This window comes from Mustela nigripes, chromosome 13 (genome assembly GCF_022355385.1).
Source record: "Mustela nigripes isolate SB6536 chromosome 13, MUSNIG.SB6536, whole genome shotgun sequence".
In the NCBI taxonomy this organism is placed as follows: domain Eukaryota; kingdom Metazoa; phylum Chordata; class Mammalia; order Carnivora; family Mustelidae; genus Mustela; species Mustela nigripes.
Genome location: NC_081569.1, coordinates 130798607 through 130818418, shown reverse-complemented (window position 1 = coordinate 130818418; position 19812 = coordinate 130798607). Strand labels below are relative to the sequence as shown.

The window sequence follows — 19812 nt, the reverse complement described above, 5'->3', positions numbered from 1 at the left end:
GCCCCCCCCCGGTCAGGGCCCCTGCAGGAATGATGGGCTCGGTCCTCCAGCCCCTGCAGGTGTCTGGTAAACAGCTTCAGGGCAAGCCCCCCCAGGGGGCTGCCCCAGCTGAAGAAAGCCTCCTTGCTCAGGCCGTTCTCTTTTTCTGGGTGGCCCACATCCGATGACCATTTGCTGAGGGGGGATAAAGGCCTGGCCCTTTGTCCCAACTTGGGTCAACCCTGAAGGGTATCCTGGCTCCAGACCCCACTGCATTCAGGACTGCCTTGCAGCCTGACCTCCTCTTGCCCAGATCTGCCTCCTTCTCCCTTCTCTAGGTGATCTCCCAAAGGCAGCCCATCATACGTGACTGGCACCGATCTCTGTCTCACGGGCCTCCAGCCCACACAGCACGCGTGTGTGTAAGCAAGCAACGCTGCATCTCGCCAGCAGGCACGTGCAGGTGCGGGGTGAGCCTCTCCTACCTCCCCCAGGACCCTCGTGCACAGTCATTTAGGAACCATCTAGAGCTGGTCCCTCTGCCGGTCCAGGCCGGCTCCTGGGGAAGTGAGACGATGCTGGAGATCGGGTGTGGAGCCTGGGGCCTGAGGTGGAGGTGGCTTCCTCCCCGCACTATCCTGGAGCAGTGCTCAGGAGGTATGCAGGTATGTGGAGAGGGGGTACAGGGGGTACATGATGGGACTTAAGAATGGGCACCAGGGGACTGGGGCTCCTTGGGGCCCCCCTAGGCCCTGCATCCCCTCCTGATAGCTGCAGGCAGCTCAGTGAAGCCTCACTCACCCCTCTCCTGACCTCTCTAGCCTAGAAGGGATTTTTGCTTAGGCATGGATGCTGTCTTGTCTTGAATGGAATCTGGTGCCGACTACTACGCTGCATCCGGGCTACTCTGAGCAGAGAGGTCCTGGGATAGGGGACTGCGGGGGGTACCCTGACCACCCGTCCTGCTATGGCCTTCTGGAGAAGACTGCCAGGGCCCAGAGCAGCCACGATGGGGTTGGAGGTCAGTCTTGGAGGTCAGTGGGCTGTGGGTAAAGGTGGAGGCAGGCGGGGACACTACGAGGCCCAGAAGGCACCCGGTGTTACAGAAATGTTTATTACAAGGATAAATATATACAACAATGGGATATTAAAACTGCTGATCCTGGGCCTGTGGGACTTCAGGGGATGCAGGGAGTGGGAGGGGAGGGTAGTGGGTCAGTGGTGGATTCACAGGTCTGGGCTCTGGATGCAACCTGGGAACGACCGGGTCCCCAGATCCTGCACAGTTGGGTCTTTTGCTTGAGCCTACATAGTCCTGCCCTCCTGGCAGCCTGGATGCTTCTAAAGTTCTGGATGTTCCCTATTGGCTGGGGACGTTGAGAGTAGCTCTGGGTAGGGATGTCGGTGAAGGAAGCTGGCCAGGGGCCACCACTGACCCTCAGCATCACTGGAGACACATGCTGCCCAACCTCTTTCTCTGAGTGGGTGGAGCCCTCAGAAATGGCTGTAGTTTGGCTCTAGCCCAGATGCTCAAGGCAAAATCGAAACAGCTTGGAAGATTCCTGCCATGTTCCTGTTCATGAATACCAAAGGTTATGGGAAAATGAATTCCCTGCTAACATTTTCCTCATCTCTCTAGACCTTGCTCAAGGGACAGCTCCTCCAGGAAGCCTTCCGAGCACTGCTGGCTGCTCAGCAGCCATGTTCATCCTGTATCCCTCCCCTCATTTATACTATGTCTCTCCTCATTGCTTTCTCTGAGGGCCGGATCCGGGGCCCTCTGCTTCTTGGCTGGTGGGCCGATGACACTCTCTGTTTGGGATGGCATTAGCTCAGGGCCACCCAGGAGGAGCCCAGAAGAGGATGATGGGGGTGGGGACTAGGGTTGGAGTGGAGAGGCCCATGTGGCCTGGCAATGTTTCAGGACTTTGTCATCACTTCTGCCTTTTGTTCCTATGCAAGGAAGTTCAGAGAACCTGCCTTGCTTGCACTTTACATGGCTGGGACGCTTCTTTATCTACAATCTATGATGTCTCATAAACCCGTAAGGGAGAGCCAGAAAGAGCTAGGGGGCCCCTGTGTGTCTGTATATTTCCCTCTTGGTTGGCTGGGGTGTTGGCCTCAGGGGGCCAGAGAGTGGAGTTGGGGAAGCTCAGATTGTCCCCAGAGTGGAGACGCCCATTAGTGGAAAGAACTGAGTCAGATCCCCTGCCCCCAGATGTCCTTTTCTCTTCCGGTTACCTCCAGTTTTTTCTCTGCAGAGAGGCTGGCCGAGCAGGGGAAGGGGCTGCTGGCAGGACGGGCGACCCTCCCGGGTGGGCAGAAGAGGCTGAGCTCCTGGCTAGCCTCAAGCCAGAGGTAGGTTCTGCCTGGATGGCTTGGTGGGCAGCCCTACCCTCTCCTGCTTCCTGACAGCCTGGGCTAACGGGTGGTGGCCCTGGCTTTGCTCTGGGGCCGGGGGGCCAGGGACGAGAAGGGACAGCGGAGCCCTGCAGCCTGCAGCCTGGGAGGCCTCCCTCACAAGCTGCGGTGGCGGGTGGTCTTGAGGGGCCCGGGTGCTCCTGAAGGTCTGTGACCCCAAGCCCCATTGTCTCTTCAGGCGGAGCCAGGGCGTCAGGATGCCAGGCCCTCCTGGCCACTAGCCATGGCCGTTCTGGGACATGTAAGCCGCCAGCGCCACCACCACGGCCACATAGAGACCAGCGCCCACGGCGATGGAGAGTGTGGCCAGGAAGAGGGCCCTGCGGGAGGTGGTGCTGGCCAGGCGGAAGTCTCCCTTGGAGATGGCCTTGCTGGTCTAGGGAGAGAGAGGTGCTGGTGAAAGGGGGGTCTCCACCTCGGGCAATGTAGGGCCTCCCCATCCTCCCCCACCTTTGGTCAAGCCCTCCGGTGGAGGGAAGGGGCTGGAGCAGATGCCCTGTGCCCCTCGTGCTCTTACCCCCTGGGAGAAGTAGAAGGCAGCGATGCCCAGGGGCCAGAAGCAGCAGAGCATGGAGAAGATAGTAAGACCCAGGTGGTCCCTGGGGGGCAGCGCCACGAAGTTGTCTTCGCTTTCACTGTCCGTCGAGGTCACATCACTCTGCAAAACACAAGTGGGTTTTTGCGACCATAGCCAGGATCACGGATGACAAGCCTGTGGGGCCATGGGTAGTGTCGTCTGCTGCGGCTGAGGAGTGACCGGGCTCCGTGCTTTCTACCCGAAGCCTTAACTGTGACCCACTGATTCCCTTCTTAGGAATTGGCACAAGCATACAGAGAAAGAGTGCAAGTGTGTACGTATAGGCACGTGCATCATCGGATAGTAATTGTGAAAGAAGGGGAGAGTCTCAGTGCCCAGTGACCAGGAGGTCAAGTTATGCGTGATGGGACACCCTGGAACCCTTAAAGATTGCCTTGTAGACAAATGTTAAATGACACGGAACCACACTGAAATATGTCGTCTAGAGAGAAGAGTCTGGTGATAAAACAGTGTACAGCAAGATCTTTTGGGCAGAGTAGGGTGGGAGAGAGACATTGAATGGAAAATGACGAGAACATCATCTACTCAAATACGAGTATTCTCTTCCAGGGGTTTTCTGTATTTTTAAATTACTTATATAATTAAGCAAACAAGATCAATAAATGCTATTAAAAAAATTCAGTCGCCAACCCAAGTATATGTTTCTCAAACCTGTGCCAAAGTACTTTTTCTTTGGTAACATACAGATTCTTGGGCCCCAAGCCAGGTTCACCGAATCTCAACCCTTAGAGCTTGGCCAGGGGATCTGCATTTTAAACACAGGCACTCACCTCCTCCTCCTCCTGGTCGTTCTCCTGGCCCTGCAGCTCCTCCTGAACCCCGTAGGACACCGTCTGGATGGTGATATCCTCTTCCTCTTGGTCCGCTTCTGCGGACCGCTCTGCAGGCCCAGCCTGGAGCTCCCTGTTCTCTGTGAAGCTGGTCTCACAGCTGCTTGCCCTGGGTTCCTTGACCTTGTCCCTCCCCAGGAGGCAGCTGGGCCTGTACCAGGCCTCCACAGCCAGCTGCAGGGACCCCGGGTCCAGGAGCTGGTGGGGGCGAGTGGAGCCAGCAGCACCCAGGAGGTAGGAGTAAAGCTTCTCTTGGCACGACCAGCTGGGCGAAGCCTCACGGTAGGGGTAGGGGCCATGGAGCGGGGCGGGGCTCTGAGGCAGCAGAGGATTCTGCAGTTCGCTCAGACTCTCCATGGTTCTGGGGCAGCTCCAGGGAAGGGAGCCTGGGCCAGCGGAGCCGTCCTCAGAGAGCCTGCTGGGCGAGCAAGACAGACAGACGCAGAGACCTGGGTGCCCGGTGTGCGGCCGGGAACGTTTAAGAACACAGGCTTCCAGACCCTGCCTGTGGCACCAGCCAGCTGTGCGACCTTGAGCTGGCTCCTTCTCTTCTCAGGTGTCCTTTTCTTTGTCCACACAGTGGGCGCAGCAGCAGGACTTACCCCACAGAGCTGGCTCATTCGTCTAGCCTGCGAACACATAATGGTTGGCATCAGCTCCCTGCCAGGCACTATGCAGGTGTTGGGGACACGGAGGTGAGAAAGCCAGGGAGCAGGGAGAGGCAGGAGGAGGCACACTGTCTCCACAGAGCTCACAGCGCTGAGGAAACCTGCCCTGAAGGACAGCAGGGGTATACGAACGAGCAAGGGACAGATGGATGCAAAGGCACAGGAAAGGGTCTGGCCCCGATGGCCGGAGAAAGAGGCCCAGCCGGCAAGGCAAAGGGAGGGGGAACATGTGTCTTGCAGAGGCCAGAGCAAGGACGGTCGCTCCGAGAGCCTGGGAGAAGGCTGGTGCCTCTCAGGGTGGAGAGGGAGGGGTAAGCTGGGTGTGGGGTCAGAGCACATAGCCCTGTTTAGTCCTAAGGGGGCTTCAGGGGTCTTGGCAGGAGTGACAGGATGCGATTTGAGTCTGGAAGTCTTCCCGTGGCTGTGGGTGGGGAGTGGCTTGGAGAGGCCTGGGCTCACTGTGACATCTGTAGGGGGCTTTGCCACGGCTTCAGGTCAGCTGAGGACAGCAGGAACTCAGTAGTGGGGAGATGTTGACAAACTGCTAGCAGGTGGGAGATTGGGTTGAGGGAAGATTTGTTTGGGGGTTGGACGGGACGGTGCTTAGCTCAGAGTCAGCACAGGGCAAGGGCTCACAGCCTTCCATTCCTCCCAGGGGAGGAGGCTTCTCCCCAGTTATAGTCATAGGGGGGATGAACCTTAGAATTATCTTCCCTCGAAGCAAACTGTGGCTTTGGGAAATCCTGGAGGTCTAAGGCAGGGCTTCCTGGGCCCTGAAGTCTAGGCTTGTACACCCCAGCTGGAAGCACAGATACGGTCATAGACTAGCGTGTGGACGCCCTGTGGGGCTACCTCGTTCTCTTCTGCCAGTCCTGAGGACTTGGGAAGGGCACACAGTAGGTGCTCAGGGCTGGCTAAAGGAGGGAAAGGCAGCCTGTGAGTGTGTGTACCACAGAGCTACACACACTCTGCAGTGTGGCAGGTAGAGAAGGGATGTGGAGAGAGGAAAGGAGCAGGCCAGGTGGTCCCAGGCACCCTGCACTCTCCCTCCCAGGTCCATAGTAGTTGAAGGGTGACAGAGTCATGTCTTGCCCTGGATCGGTAATCTGAAGATCGGAGAGTGGGTCCTGCCTGTGATACTTTGGGAAAATAATCATGGCCTTCTGGGTTTCCCCAGCTGTGAAATACAGACGATAATCCCAGCCCAACAAGGTTGTTCTGAGGATCAGGAGAGGGCCGAGAGGCCGTTGCAGATTATAAGGGGGGGGGGGGGCAGCTGTGCTTACTTTTGGGCTTCAGTCTCTACTTGTCCAGAGTCATTTCTGGCCCGATGGCGAAGAAAAAGCATGGGGAGGGATTTCGGGCCCCCGGGGATGGGTTTGTCTCGGCCCTCTCCCCAGCCCCACACCCCATCAAGAATCCACAGCCAGAGGCTGGCCATTTCTCTTTCTGCCCCAAGAGAAGTGGCTGGATTCCAGAAAGCTGGTTTTTGGGAACCTTGCAGACAGAGGAGGGCCCCAGGAATAATGCGGAGGGGGACCGAGGGAAGGGTTGGGAGGACCAGGCAAGACTGGAGAGGCCCATTGAGGGTGAGTCCATGGGGCAGGGTCCCCTGGCTGGCCCGCTAGGAGGGAAGATGGAGCCAAAGGATCAAGAGGAGGCTGCCCAGGCCTCAGAGGCTCGGAGCCCTGACAGCAGTGGCCTCCAGGGCTGGGGCTCCAAGAATGTCTAACAGAATCATGGAGGGACCCAAAGAAAGGCGTGAGGCCCAAATGCCTAACTCGTCACCCAGGGGGGCACAGATGGGGCTGGAGACGTTGGGCTGTGCTGCACCTGGGGGCTCCGCTGCACCTGGGGGCTCCGCGTGTGAAGCAGTGACACCTCCTTCCCAGGCTGTCACCAAGCTGTGGCAGGAGTTTCTCCGCAGGCGCAGACTGGACATCCGTTCTCTGGAGGGGTGGAGCTCACACACGCAATGACTTCACTCCTTCTCCCTCCTCCTTCGTCTTGGCAGGAGCACAGGGGGTCAAACATGCAGGGAGCCCCAGGGACCACAGTGATGTGCCTGAGCTCCTCTGGGCAGATTCCCAGGAGGCCTGGTCTCTTCTGACCCCCGAGGGCAGCTTTTGAGCTCCTGTCCCAGCCTCCCCCATCCCTACCAGCGGATGTGACTCAAAGATATGCTGTCGAAGGGCCTGTGACCCTAAGGGTCATGGGTCTGGGAGTCAGGTATATGGGGTTCCATCCCTCACCCACCCCCATGAGCTCTCTGATCTGGCACCTCCATTTCCGTATCAGGAATAAGAGGGGTCGGACGAAATGGTCACCGATGTCGATGGTGGCGCTAGCACTCCGTGATCCCACAGTCGGGTCGGACGAAATGGTCACCGATGTCGATGGTGGCGCTAGCACTCCGTGATCCCACAGTCGCAAGGAGCCCTGCAGAAGTCAACTCCCCCCACTGCCTGCTGCCATCCAGACTCAGGGATAGAAAAGCCTGCTCAGAACCGACTGAGGAATGACTTTCCTGTCATGGCACCTCGAGGACCCTGAGCGAGGCAAAGGGAAGGCAAGGCATCTCCTCGTCCGAGGGACCGTGGAGCCATGACATCATCCCCTGGCTTCCCAACTCCCCCGTGGCTGCCACAGTCCGGCCCTGCCCTCCACCTCACCCCCGCTACGGGATTCTAGGACAGGGCTCCCAAAGCCTCCCTAGCCGCTCCTCCAATTGGTCTTAATTAATGTCCCCTCTGCTGATAGACCCAAGGGTCCTTGTCACCATCTCTGTGGCCAGAGGTATGTAGGGGCCTTTCAGCAGGGTGCGGTGGGAAAGATCAGCCATAGGGCCCTCTAAGCAGACTAATGCATCAAAGTCACCCCTGCCCTATGCCTTGAAAAAGGGATAGGAGGCCTTGGCCAGTCTCCTGTCCAATTCTCCAGAAGGAAAAGAGGGGTACTCCTGGCCAGGAAACTGGAAGCTCATTTGCAGGGCAGCTGTCCAGGGCAGGTGGGGGCAGCCGGGTCCCCGCTCGTCCCCCTGCTCTTGCCAGCCATCCTCTCTTGGTCAAAGTGGACTCAGCCGAGCTCCTGAAACCCGGCTTCCCAGCCTTTCCCGGATTACACTCCCCTCCACCGCGCTCCGATTGTGCCTTCGGGCAGGGCTTCCCAGCTTCCCGCACAAAGACATGCGATCCCGGGTTTCCACAATAGGGACAAACTGAAAGCCACCTGAATGCCCAACAATGAGGGGCAAGTAAAATAAATTATGGTACAGCAATCTGGTGGTACAATGCCTTCGAACGAGTTTACAAAGAGGAATGACACGAGAAAAATGCTCATGGCAGCTTGAGTGAGAGGGAAGAAAAGAAAGCGGTTCGCGCACGTAATCTAACTCTGCCAAAACGTCCGCAGTGATTATCACCAGTGGTGGCTGCACAGGTGCTTTTCATTTTCCTTTTTATATTGTGTCCCCCTCCCCCCGCCCATTTCCCATATTTATTTTTGCATTGAGCATGTACTTCTTCTAAAGCAGAAAAAAAATTAAGTGCATAGATTTCTTCTGAGCCAAATTATCTAAAATTGGTTTTAAGCCTTTCCAGGCTTGGGGGTTCCTTCTGTGTTTAAAGGCTGAGCATCAAAGCCCACCGTGACACTGACAGACAGACAGGCACACACACACATGCTCACATGTCCCTCCACTTCAATAAATCAACCAAGTTCCGGGATCCAGTCCCTCCCCACAGTCCAGCCAAGGGTCACAGTTCTCGAGCAGGTCACGTTCGAGAGCACACCATGCCCCATAACCGGCTAAAGCTGCATGAGAGTCCACCAGGCTGATCCTGGGGATCCAGCCCTGAGTGCTGGCCAGGTCCTCCCCGGCCCAGGCTCCTCTGCCCTTAGCCTGGCCTGACATTTTGGCCTGTTGGTTAAGGCTGCCTCTCCCTGTTCCCTGAAGTAAGAGACCAGAGTTCAAAGCAGAGACATTTTCATCTCCACCGCTGCCTGGTCTCACCTGGGCTGTGAGTGTCTGCTGTCTGTGTTGTACTGGGCACCTGCCTCCTTGCTGGTGAGCGTGTGTGTGTGTGTGTGTGTGTGTGTGCACCCACACGTGCACATACGTGCACACTGCTCCAGAAGGAAGACAAGAGATGGGATTCTGAAGCCCAGGAGATTGCTCCAGATCGTGCCGCTGGAGAGGGAGGAGAGGGAGAGGTAGATCTGGGAGACCACAGCCCCTGCCTGTTTCCTTTTGAGCTGAGAACTGGGCCTGGCCCAGAGGTTTCCTACTTCCTGATTTAGAGATGGAGAGCACACTGCCACCTCCAGAGCCTGGACGGGAAGCCGTCCGGGAATTAGAGCCTCCCACCGGAGTCTGACTCTTCTGGAGTCCAGTCACATAGTATCATATCAGTTTGCTTATCCATAAAGTGTATGAAGGGTAGAAGGGGTTGATTTTTAACAGCTCAGCTCCACATGACCCTGGGATTCTCCTGGGAGAAGAAGAACAATAATTTAACATTTATTGAGCCGGGCGCTGCCCAGCTCTACATGCTCATCTGACCCTGTAGTTTCTTGTGAGGGAGTCACAGGAGAGAGGGGCTTCCTCTTCTAGCCACGGCAGACTAATCCGTGTCGCACTAAACTGCCTAGAACAGTTAGAAAAACTAGGGAACGATAGGAAGGCATTAAAAAAATCACCATGGAAGCAAAATCCCAGAGGAAAGAGAAACCCTCTAAGGTGAGTCTGACCCTTGGCATCACTTTAGCTGTATCAGAGGCTGGGGAGGAAAATGGGAGTTCGGGGCCTATTAAGGAGGGCCCCCAGGAAACACCCCTGGTTTTCAACGGGGACCTCTTCAGGGATATCCCCAAGGGGCAGGAGCCAACCAGCAACAGTCCAGTCCTCGCAGGCACAGAAACCAGGCTTCGAATCAGCTCCATCTTAATGGGATTAAGGTGATCTGCCCGAAGCCTCACTGCCGGCCAGAAGCACAACTTGTCCGGGGCCTTGGGGCTCCGTCATTAGCCTGTGCTGACAGCACCTGCATTGTTAGCCCAGACTGCTGGGTTCCATCCTCACAGCAGATGGCTCTGAGATGACCCTGAGAATTTACATCTCCAACAAGTTCCTGGGTGGTGGTGATGCCGCTGGTCCAGGGACCACACTTTAAGAACTAATCATCACTGAAATGCTCTAATCATCACTAAAAGAAGAGTTAAAAAAAAAAAAAAAGTAACCAGTAAGCTAAAAGATGCAGAATATGAAATAATAAGAATACCTGTTTTATCCAAAATGGGGCAAGATTTTAAAAGGAATATAGAACCGGAGAGACAAATAAAAAACAAATAGTAGGATGTAAGACTTACATGCAACTATATCAGTAATCATATTGAATGTAAATGGAATAAAATTGCCATAAAGAACAGAGATAGTCCACTGTGTATTACTCTATTTAGATGAAATTCTAGAAGACACAGTGGCTGCTAAGGGCTGGGAATAGGGGAAGGGATTGGCTGCTAAGGGCCCTGAGGAGTTTTTTCGGAGAGACAGAGCGGTTCTCTATCTTGATTGTGGTAGTGGTTACGTGACTGCGAGCGTTTCACAGAACGCACTAAATTGTGTACTTAAAATTAATGCCTTTCGTTATGTGCCAAAGCGGATATTTTGAAAAACAAAGTTTGGATCTTTAAAACAACAGAAGCCAATTACATGCTGCTTATAAGCAATTCACCTTCGTTATAAAAATACACAAAAGCTCAAAGTGAATGAATGAGGGGCACGTGGCTGGCTCAGCTGGTACAGCCTGAGACTCTTGATCTCAGGGTTGTGAGTTTATGCCCCACTTATAGAGATTGCTTAAAAATAAAATCTTAAAAAAAAATTTCTTATCACTTAAAAAAAAATACCCAAAGTAAAATAATGAAATAATAAGAGCTCCTCACATGAATTAAGTTCTTACTATGCTCCAGGCATGATTCTCCTTGTGAAAAGTTCTCTCATTTGATTCTTACAGTAGCCTACAGTATCCCTATGAAGTCTATGTCCCCATTTTACAGATAATGACACTGTGGCATGAGAAAGTTACAAGCGCCCAAAGGCACCCAGCTGGTGAATGGTGAGCTGGACACATACTCTAGAAGCAAGACTCCAGAGTCACTGGGAGCTAGGGTCCCTATGTGTCCACTCCCATTTATTGAGTGCTTACTTTGTCCTGACCATCGTGTCAACTGCTCTAAATGCAGTATCTCACTCAAGCCAACCTCTTTCACATGGCAGTGGGCACGGGAGGGGTCTGCAGCTTAGAGAGGTTGAATAGGTTTCCTGAGGTCACACAGCTGGAGAGTGGCAGAGCCCCATTGGACCCAGGTCTGTCTGACCACAGCTCCTCCTGGCTGGAACGGCATGGCACTAGGTTCTTAGGCTGGCTGCAGGGATGGGGGCCTGGAGTTGGTTTGTTGCATGTGCTACCAGTGTGCTCTGAAGTGCTAGGGAAGATGCCTTGTAAACCCTTAAAAAGAGGTCAAAGGGACAATGCGGTGTGTGGCCCGGAGTTTGAGCACATCCTTGGGATGGGACCCCATGGACTAATAAAAGCGCCGATTTACTGCGGCCCCATGTGAACAAACCAGGTGCTTCATCGGCTTTATCTCAAAACTCTACAATGACCGGTGGAGCTGGCTGGTGATGATTATTTCCCATTTTTTAGATGAAGAAACTGAGGCTCAGAAAGGTCAAGTAACTTGTTCAAGATTCAACCGTGATGGGGACTGAAATTGAACCCAAGTTTAATTGAATCCATAGCTGGGGCTCACACTACACATTTCAGAGCCTACCTGCATGCGGAGAGGGGAGTGGTGAGCGGCGTGGGAGTGACAATCCAAGGATCGGGTCTTGAGTAGGTTGAGATCGAGGCCTCAGTGAAGCGAACAAGAAATGGAAGCTTTACGAAAAGATAAGGAGATTTGGGGTGGTTTAGCAACCCAGGGGGGGCTGCCTAGAAAACCTCCGGGTCTGGATTCATAGAAATGCAGAGCCATGGCAAGGACGCTCAGCTCCTGACCACTATCTCTCAGTGAGCAAGAATGATGGCTTCTAAACCGGAAAGATGAAAGCAAGATCTCGGTAAGGCAGAGGATTAAATATAAATGATTAAAAGCCAGGGAAAAGGTGAAATCTTTAAAACTAGGCACCAGGTCATCCCCTCGTCAGATACTAAGTAAACCATTCTGCAAACAGGGGAGCGCTGTGACTATGGTGGCTGTTTGTAGATGGCTTGAGGCTGGATTTGATGATCTCTGGTCCAGCGTCATGGCCGCGGCTTATGGCACATCTGACAGTGAAGAGAGGAAGCCAGGGGTCAGGGGCAGGGAGCTGGGAGAGCCTGGCAGAGTCAGAGTAGAGGGAAAAATGAGAACTTGGCCTTAGTTTCAGTTTGCCTCTTCAGGAAGCTAACACAATTGATTCTCTTTTCTCCTCTGCCTTCCACTGCTCCTAACCCCCGATCTTTCCTAATGGCACTTAAATGTATCATAGTCTTTCTCGGTTAAAAAAAGAAATCAGTTGTGATGATTCTGAAACCCAGTTATAAGTACTTTGATGCTTCTCCCTTCGAGAAGTGGTGGTGGGGGGCGTCTATGTGCCTCCTCTCTAATCTGAGTGGGCTGGGCTTGTGACAGTTGCTTCAACCACAGAGCGTAGCAGAAGAGATGCTGGGTGACTTCAGAGGCCAGTTTATAAAAGGCCACGCAGCTTTCCCCTTGCTCGCTGACACACTCACTCTCCGAACCCCAAGCCACCCTGAATGTAGCTGGACTTTTCTGAAGTTGTCACACTGGAGAGGCCATGTGCGTAGAAGCTCTGGGTGATGAAACCTACGATCCTAGCCTTCCAGTCATGCCAAGATGTCAGAGATGAGAGTGAAGCCATCTTGGACTCTTGAAACCAGCCCATCTGTCAGCTGGATACCACCAGGGGACCTCTGTCCGTGCCGCACAGAGTGCAGTAATCACACTGCTCAACCCTGCATGAATTGCTGACCCTCAAGGTCATGAAGTATAATAAAATGTCTTTAGTTAAAAAAAAAAAATTGTCCTGGGGTGCCTGGGTGGCTCAGTGGGTTAAAGCCTCTGCCTTCGGCTCAGGTCATGATCCCAGGGTCCTGGGATTGAGTCCCATATCGGGCTCTCTGCTCAGCAGGGAGCCTGCTTCTCCATCTCTCTCTGCCTGCTGCTCTGCCTGCTTGTGATCTCTGTCAAATAAATAAATAAAATCTTAAAAAAAAATTGTCTTTAGTTTTAGCCACTAACTGTGGGAGGCAGTTAGGCAGCAACAGATACCTGGAACATCTTTCCTTAGCGCCATTTCCCTCCTACGGCTCCTGCCCTCTCTCTCCTTCACCTCACAGCGGCGTTTCTCAGCAGCATCGTCTCCACTCACATCGGAAACCTTTGGCTCTCAGCTCAGAAGGCAGTTCCCCAGGATTTCGGCTCCTTGGTTATCTGCTCTCCAGGCTCCAGCTCCTCCTCTCGGCGAGTTTATCACAGTCACTATTTCTGTTTGTGAGATTTGTTGATAAGCGCCTATCTCCCTCTCCAGACTGGGAGCTTCCAGAGGGTGGGGACTGTTGTCTCCCTCATCCCTGCCGCCCCTGACGTGGCATCTAGTAGGCACTCAGGAAACTGTGGATCTCATGAATAAATGAGTGAGTTAGAGCATGAGGGGGGCTAGGTGTGCTAAGGTTCGCCCATGAGAAAGTACTTTCTAGGATCTGGGATGGATGGAGCGTTTCTGCACAATTTCTGGAGCAGTTACCTCAGACCAATTCTTGGGATGCAAGAATAAATAAGAAATGGTACCTGCTTTGAGGAGGAATATAGAGTAGGAAAAATGAAATTTCAGTACAATGGGGTAAGGTGTGCTACAAGCGCAACGGGGAGCTGGGGGTGCCCCAGTAAAGGACTCCTATCCTGGGACTGGAGTGCAGGCGATGTCAGGAACTAAGAAGAGGCTCGCAGAGCAGGTGACATCTGAATTGAATCTTGAAGGACGGATCTGAGCTATCCAGGTAAGACAGCGCAGGGAGGACATTTCCAGGTGAGGAAGCATCATGGAAACAATGAATGAGGTGGCGGAATGGAGGGGAAACCAGGATGGTCTGGTATTGATGGAAGGAGGCAGGTGAGGTGGGAAGGCCTTCTATTTCATGCAGAGAAGCTTTCTTCTTCGGGAAGTGAGGGAAATGAGAGCTGTAGCCAGGCATTGATATGGCCACACCTGGGTTTTAGAGCGCTCTGGCTGGCCGCGATGAAGAGGAAGGATTTGAGGTGAGTGAGAATGGAGGCTAGGAGTCCTGTGAAGAGACCACTATAAAAGTTCAGGCAGGAGGGGCACCTGGGTGGCTCAGTGGGTTAGGCCTCTGCCTTCGGCTCAGGTCATGATCTCAGAGTCCTGGGATCGAGCCCCGCGTCGGGCTCTCTGCTCAGCGGGGAGCCTGCTTTGCCCCCTCTCTCTCTGCCTGCCTCTCTGTCTACTTGTGATCTCTGTGTGTCAAATAAATAAATAAAATCTTAAAAAAAAAAAAAAGTTCAGGCAGGAGAACATGAGGACCTGACCTGATCTGGGGCAAAATGGATGGAGAGGAAGAGTCATATCTGAGGAGGAGTCAGGAAGCTGAACGAACAGGACTTTGTGGCTAACCGGAAGTGAAGGAGAGAGAGGAGCCGAGATTGACTCCCAGGCTTCTGGCTTTGTCAGCTAAATAGAAGGTGATGCCACCAGTTGAGACAGAAAATTCAGGGGGAAGGCTGCTGGTTCAGGAACACAACCTGAGCACAGATGACCTGACCACTTCTTTTCCATTTTAAGGGTTTAATAAAATGGTGGGCATATATTTTTTTTAAAGAATGAAATCATAACAGAATTGGAAAACAACTAAGAATGTTATCAGTGGAAGAGAAGCACAAGGAATTTCTGGGAGATAAAGAGCAAATGAAATTCCTTGGCGAAGAAATCAACACAGAGGCACCTGCGGCTCTGAACAGAATAAGAAGTAAGAATGAGTCTCATTCAAGGAGGAGGTCTGTTAGGGAAACAAACCCCCCCAACTTCAGAAGAAGGCCACACCAGCTGCCTGTGCTAGTCAATACCTTCCGTTATTTGTAAGTCTGATGGGACATTACAGGACAGGGAAGAACAAGTGTATGAAAACAGAAGAGAAGGATTAAATATACAAATAGAGCAAGCGACTCAGTAAGATCTAAATCATTCAAGGTATAGAAAAGATCTTTAAAATTTTTTCAACTTATGTCTCTGAGAGGGAAAAAAGAGGACCTCACATCCATAAAATGAGAACAGGCTTCTGTGAAAAAGGAACAAAGAACATGACAGTATTTTGGAAAATGGAAACAACTGCCTAAATTTTAGAAAATTTAACTGAGTGGGACGCCTCTTTGCTCAGTCGGAAAAGCATGTGACTCTTGATCGTGGGGCTGTGAGTTCGAGCTCCATGTTGAGTATAGAGATTACTTAAGTAAATGTAACTTAAAAAAATTTAATGGAGAGACTGGATAACAGAACGGACAGACTTAAAGACTAACTTTTTCATGTGAAAGAAAAAGTTAATGAAATTCCCCAAGAAACAAAGCAGAAAGACACAAAGATGGAGCATAGGCCAGAAAGGTGAGAGGGAGGGGGGTCCTATAAGTCCAACAACCACCTAAGAGGAATTTCAGAAAGACACAACAGAGAGACTGGATAAGAATAACAATGAAAGGAATAGAAAGAGGAAGTGTTTCCTGAGCTGGGGGAAAAAAAAAAAGAATATTTAGATTGAAAAGGCCCACCAAGCACCAACCTAGTAAAATGAAACACACACCCTCCAGAAGGAAGAGCAGGATGGGAAGGCAAAGTGGAAGGGGGTCTTAGAGTGCCCTTGGGATGTTGGAGCGGAAACTCTACCTGGCAATTCGATGTATGCAGTTGAAACCCTGGGTCATGGTCAGGGCTGGAAGGAGACTTGAGAATTGTCAAAGGACCTACGAAGAAGAACAGAGGAGAGAAGAGGGTGAAGGAGAGATAAAAGAGCCAGGACACTTCTCAGCTCCTAGGGGAGGCTTCCCAAGGCACTTCCAGGGAACATCAGTCTGCCTTTTTTAGTATCTGCTGCCACCCTGGGCTCCCATGGGCTGAACCAGCCTCTCCCTTAGTGTAATCCATTGGGCTGGGGATGGGTTTGTAGCTGACAAAGGTGAAAATTGCTGGGAGGATTGGGAGAGTGGCACCACTCCTCAAATTAGTCCATTTTCAGACAGAAATTGAATCTTTATTCTTGCTGAAACAACGTGTCTCTTCACCGAAGCAGCGCGTTCCCAACCACTTAGAAGCAAACAGTGTATCTAATGGCAGAAGATAACACACCTAATGGAGAGGTAGAGCCTCAGATCCATGCTCCCTGCTCCGTTTGCTTGGGGGAGGGGGTGGTGGGTGCTGGTGGCAGCGGCAGGCAGGAGGGAGAGGAGAGAATAAGGGAGGAGTAAAGAGAAGAGAGAACCCGAGTACAAAGAATGGGGATGAGATCAGTCCCCACCTTGTAGCAGAGGGGACCCTGCTGCAGGCAAGATGCCCTCCAAGCCCCTGAGAAGAAAAGGGGGTTAGAAAATGCCACCGGTTTAGGGAACTGGGATGTTTCTTCTACTTGCTCCCGGGAATGGTGTTACTTCGGGACTGGATGTCCCTCTAGGACACAAAGATGAATTGGCCTTTGAACTTGAAGGTAATTAATACTGTGCAGATGTCTCTAGATATTATCTTATTCTCTGCCTCTGTCATTTTCTGTGTGAAGGGGAAGGGACTTTCACGTGTGTTTTTCAGTGTTTCAGGCTCACGCGCGTGCGCACACACACGCACACAGAGATGTCATTTCTTAATGACCATGTGACAGGTATCTCTTCCTCTTCCTTAGATTCCCCCTTACCCCTAGCCCCAGATGACCAAGATCACCTAATCACATGCCAGGGTTGAATCTCTTCTTCCCTTCAAGGCATTGCAGAGGGGGTCAGAGTAGGAGACTCAGCAGGGAGTCAACAGTAGGGGAACACAAGGAGTCAGTGGGTAGTTCTCCCTGGTTGAGAGAGGAGCCAGATGTGTGTGCCTGGCTTACCAGAGACCTTCTGTATTCTGACAGCTCAGGGGGTGGGGTATCTACCCAAATAGCTTCGGAAGGTGGGGTGGTGCTTTGTTCTAGCCCCAGCAGGAGGCCAGCACCCCCACAGACCAATCTTGCAGAAAATAAAGCCCCTTTCTATGCTTGCTGCGATGTGGCTGCTCTCACTTTGTTATAAGGGTTAGTGATTGTCCATTAACTCTGGAGGGCTGATTTTTGCCAGTGCTGCACCAACAGCTGGGAGCCGGAAAGTGCTGACATGGGGAAGGGGGGACGTGGCAGTCGATCCCCCCACCCTGGTTGGGCGCTTGCAGGGTAAGTCAGGGAGGTCAGCAGCATGGCTTACTCAGCTCTAACCAAGTGCCAATTAGCTAAGGTTTTCCTGAATATTGGCTGGGCCTGCCACAGTTGAGGAAAATTATTGTCAGGGAAGCTCATTTTGTTTTTCTATAAAAAAAGCTCTCCCCAGAGATGGATCTTTCCTGACTGTCCCCTCCTCCAGTCTTCTTAGGAGAGGGGATCTAGCCAGGCAGGGTCCCTGGGAGGAGATGGCCACGATTTGGGTGTCTGGTCTTTGGCTACTCATAAGGGATGTTGGGAGGGGGGTGTGCTTTCCTGGCCTCTTGGCCTGGACGTATCGGCCCTCTGGCCCAGCAACTCTATACACATTCATAGCTTTCCCAGGGAAATAAGAGGGGAAGGATCTTAAGGAAACATCAGAAATAGAGAAGGCTTTTTCAGATTCCTATCGCACCCTTCCACTCCATTCATAAAATCCAGTTCTTTGCTGAAAGGACATTAACTTACTCTGAAAACAGGTTAATGAAGCTGGTATGCTGTGTTCAAGAACCGAGGGATCTGTGGTCTCAGAATGGCCCTCAGAGAGCCTCATGGAACATCAGGAATATTAGAACTTGTCTAGTCCAACCCTCTTTTACAGATGAGAAAACGGAAGCCTATAGAGGGGAAGGGGTCTGTCTGAGTCAGTAGCGGATCTGGGGTTGGAATATGGGGCTCCCGACTTCCAGTCAAATGCTTTTATTTGGAGATATTTTAACACTCTATTCTCTTATTTTACACCCAATAGCTGGGTTCTTACTATCTTCCAGGTGCTATGGGGGAGGGGAGGTGTGCAAGGAGGCAAAGAGATGAAAACAACACAATCCTTGCCTTCAAGGATCTGTTCCCCTAGATCTGTGATTCTTGGGGAAAAAAAAAAAAAATAAAACCAAACCAACAACAAAACACCAGAACTGTGAGTCAGACTCTCACCCTATATTATCTTCTATAGGTGATGATGAAAGAGAAGCGGGGAGGGAAACCTTTTGGCTCCAAGATTTATAAGTTGGGTTTAACTGGCTGTGACCCTAGGGAGGCCAAAGACAAAGGAAGACACTGCTTGCCTGGGAGAAAAGGGGGTAGGGGTTACAATGATCAGGTCACTGCCAGCAGGTCTGGCTGGTGATGGGAACAGTGACAACAGCTCACACTGGCATGGCGACGTACAGATGACAAGTCTTCGATAGGTACATTCTTTCATTGAGTGCCGAGATAGTACCCGGAGAGGAGCACAGCAGCTACATTAACCCCATTTTACGGATGAGGAAACTAAGACTCAGAGGCTCAGAGAGTTCATTCAGGTAACAGGCCTCAAGCTGATACATGACAGCGCCCAGCCAAGGACTCCTAGTCTAATGCTCTTTCTATCACCAGGGGTGGTGGGGTGGTGGGGAAGTTGTGCTGGGTTGAAAAGATGGGGAGAAAGCAGTGGTCAGCACACTGATAGGCCAATCTTCCTCTACGCAGTTTTATTTTGATCACTACGTTCTGCCACTCAGAGAACTCTGCTCTGAAGAATTGGAAGCACTTTGCAGGCCTGAATGAGCTCATTCAGCACACTCTTGCCAGAAAGAGGGAGGACTTCAAATGGAGGCTCTGTCTAGGGTGACCAGCATTTAGGCACAGAATAGAAAACAAAGCTCAGATTCCCCCACTCTTTGCCCTCATGCACCAAGCAGTATAATGCAAAACCAGCCTCCTTCCATTAGAGTCAAGAGGGCCATGGAAAAAAATGAAGGTATTTTCTGGTATCTCCTTCCTTCCCTGGAGAAATGGGTTCATCGGTCCTAGGGGCCTGGATCATCCTTGGCCCAAGGGCCATTTCCAGGGTGAAGAAATCTTGAGGGTGGATCAGGGGTGGGAGGAGGACCACAGCCACTCCAGTCACCCTAAATGAGCAGGTTGGGGAAGAGAGGGATGCTTAGCGCAGCTGGCTCAGATTTCCCTAGTGAGCAAAACCATGGTAGGGACAGGGGCACGGGAGTCCCGGATACTCTTCTTTGTGGGCAGAGTGTCTAAGAGCTCCCTCAGGTTGGGGTCAAGGCCTGGTGGTGTGGGGTCAGGGTGCCCAGGTGCCTACCTGGGCCCCAGTCCCTCAGGTCACTCCCAGCATCCCCAGCGTGTAGGGTGAGGGGTAGGGACAGACTTGGCGCGATCTCTGCGGGAGCGCAAGGTGCAGTCAGCAGCGAGGCTGAACCCCCTTCCCTGGGAGAGGTCCCACTACCATCCCCAGCTCTATCCAGCCTCAGCGCCTAGCTCTGGGTTCCCGCTGCGCCCCCAGACGGCCCCTTACCTGTCCCGCCGAGGACGGTCCCGCCTCCTCCGCGGGGCTCGGGGGGCCCAGCATGGGCCGGTGAACGACGGCGCCCCCGCCTTGAGGCCGCGATGGAAATCCCAGGAGGGTGCCTCTGCTCCCGGCCCCGGGTCCCTGCCGCCGCCGCAGCCGCCGCCGCTTCAGCACCGCGGACAGCTCCCGCCCGCCGCCCGCCGCCGCCGCCTGCCCCGCCCGGCGCGGTCCCGGGAGCCCCGCATCCTGGCCCGGCCCCGCAGCCGCCACGCAACCCTCAGCCCGGCCCGAGGCGGCTCCGCTCCGACTTGGGAGAGCAGCGAGGAGGATCCCCCTCCTCCCTGCCTCCCGCCGCCGCCGCCTCTTTCTCCCCTCCGTGCTCCCTTCCACGCTCCGGAATCAGCCCACCAGGCACTCCGGACCCAGCTCCGGGGCGGGGCGGGGCGGGGCTGGAAGTCAGGGGAGCCCAGAGGAGGCGGTGGAGCGAGGGGCGCGCAGTTGGAAGGGCTCTCTGGTTCCAGGAGCCGAG

The 19812-nt window shown here is 53.1% G+C and overlaps 1 protein-coding gene and 1 long non-coding RNA gene across 3 annotated transcripts; one reads left to right on the top strand and one right to left on the bottom strand.

The window, feature by feature from the left end:
- The first annotated feature begins 210 nt into the window (after positions 1-210).
- LOC131998900 (uncharacterized) lies at positions 211-2753 on the top strand. 2 transcript variants are annotated; one of them, XR_009398916.1, is made up of 3 exons: positions 211-636; positions 2241-2337; positions 2579-2753. It is a non-coding gene; the product is annotated as an uncharacterized LOC131998900 (long non-coding RNA). The 2 variants fall into 2 exon arrangements; XR_009398915.1 differs by having other exon boundaries at positions 212-644; positions 2579-2752.
- An 18-nt stretch (positions 2754-2771) lies between these two features.
- SYNDIG1L (synapse differentiation inducing 1 like) lies at positions 2772-19465 on the bottom strand. The gene is made up of 3 exons (XM_059371332.1): positions 19290-19465; positions 3769-4457; positions 2772-3058 (listed from the first exon to the last, which is right to left on the bottom strand). The coding sequence occupies exons 2-3, from the start codon at positions 4183-4185 to the stop codon at positions 2777-2779; spliced, it is 699 nt and encodes a 232-aa protein (XP_059227315.1). The 5' UTR covers positions 4186-4457; positions 19290-19465; the 3' UTR covers positions 2772-2776.
- Between the last annotated feature and the right edge of the window lie 347 nt (positions 19466-19812).

Excerpts from the sequence above, each read along its gene's own strand:
- SYNDIG1L (XM_059371332.1), bottom strand. The coding sequence starts at position 4,185 with ATGGAGAGTCTGAGCGAACTGCAGAATCCTCTGCTGCCTCAGAGCCCC. Across the intron at positions 3,059-3,768 it reads ACGACCAGGAGGAGGAGGAG|AGTGATGTGACCTCGACGGA; the intron begins GTGAGTGCCTGT and ends TGTGTTTTGCAG.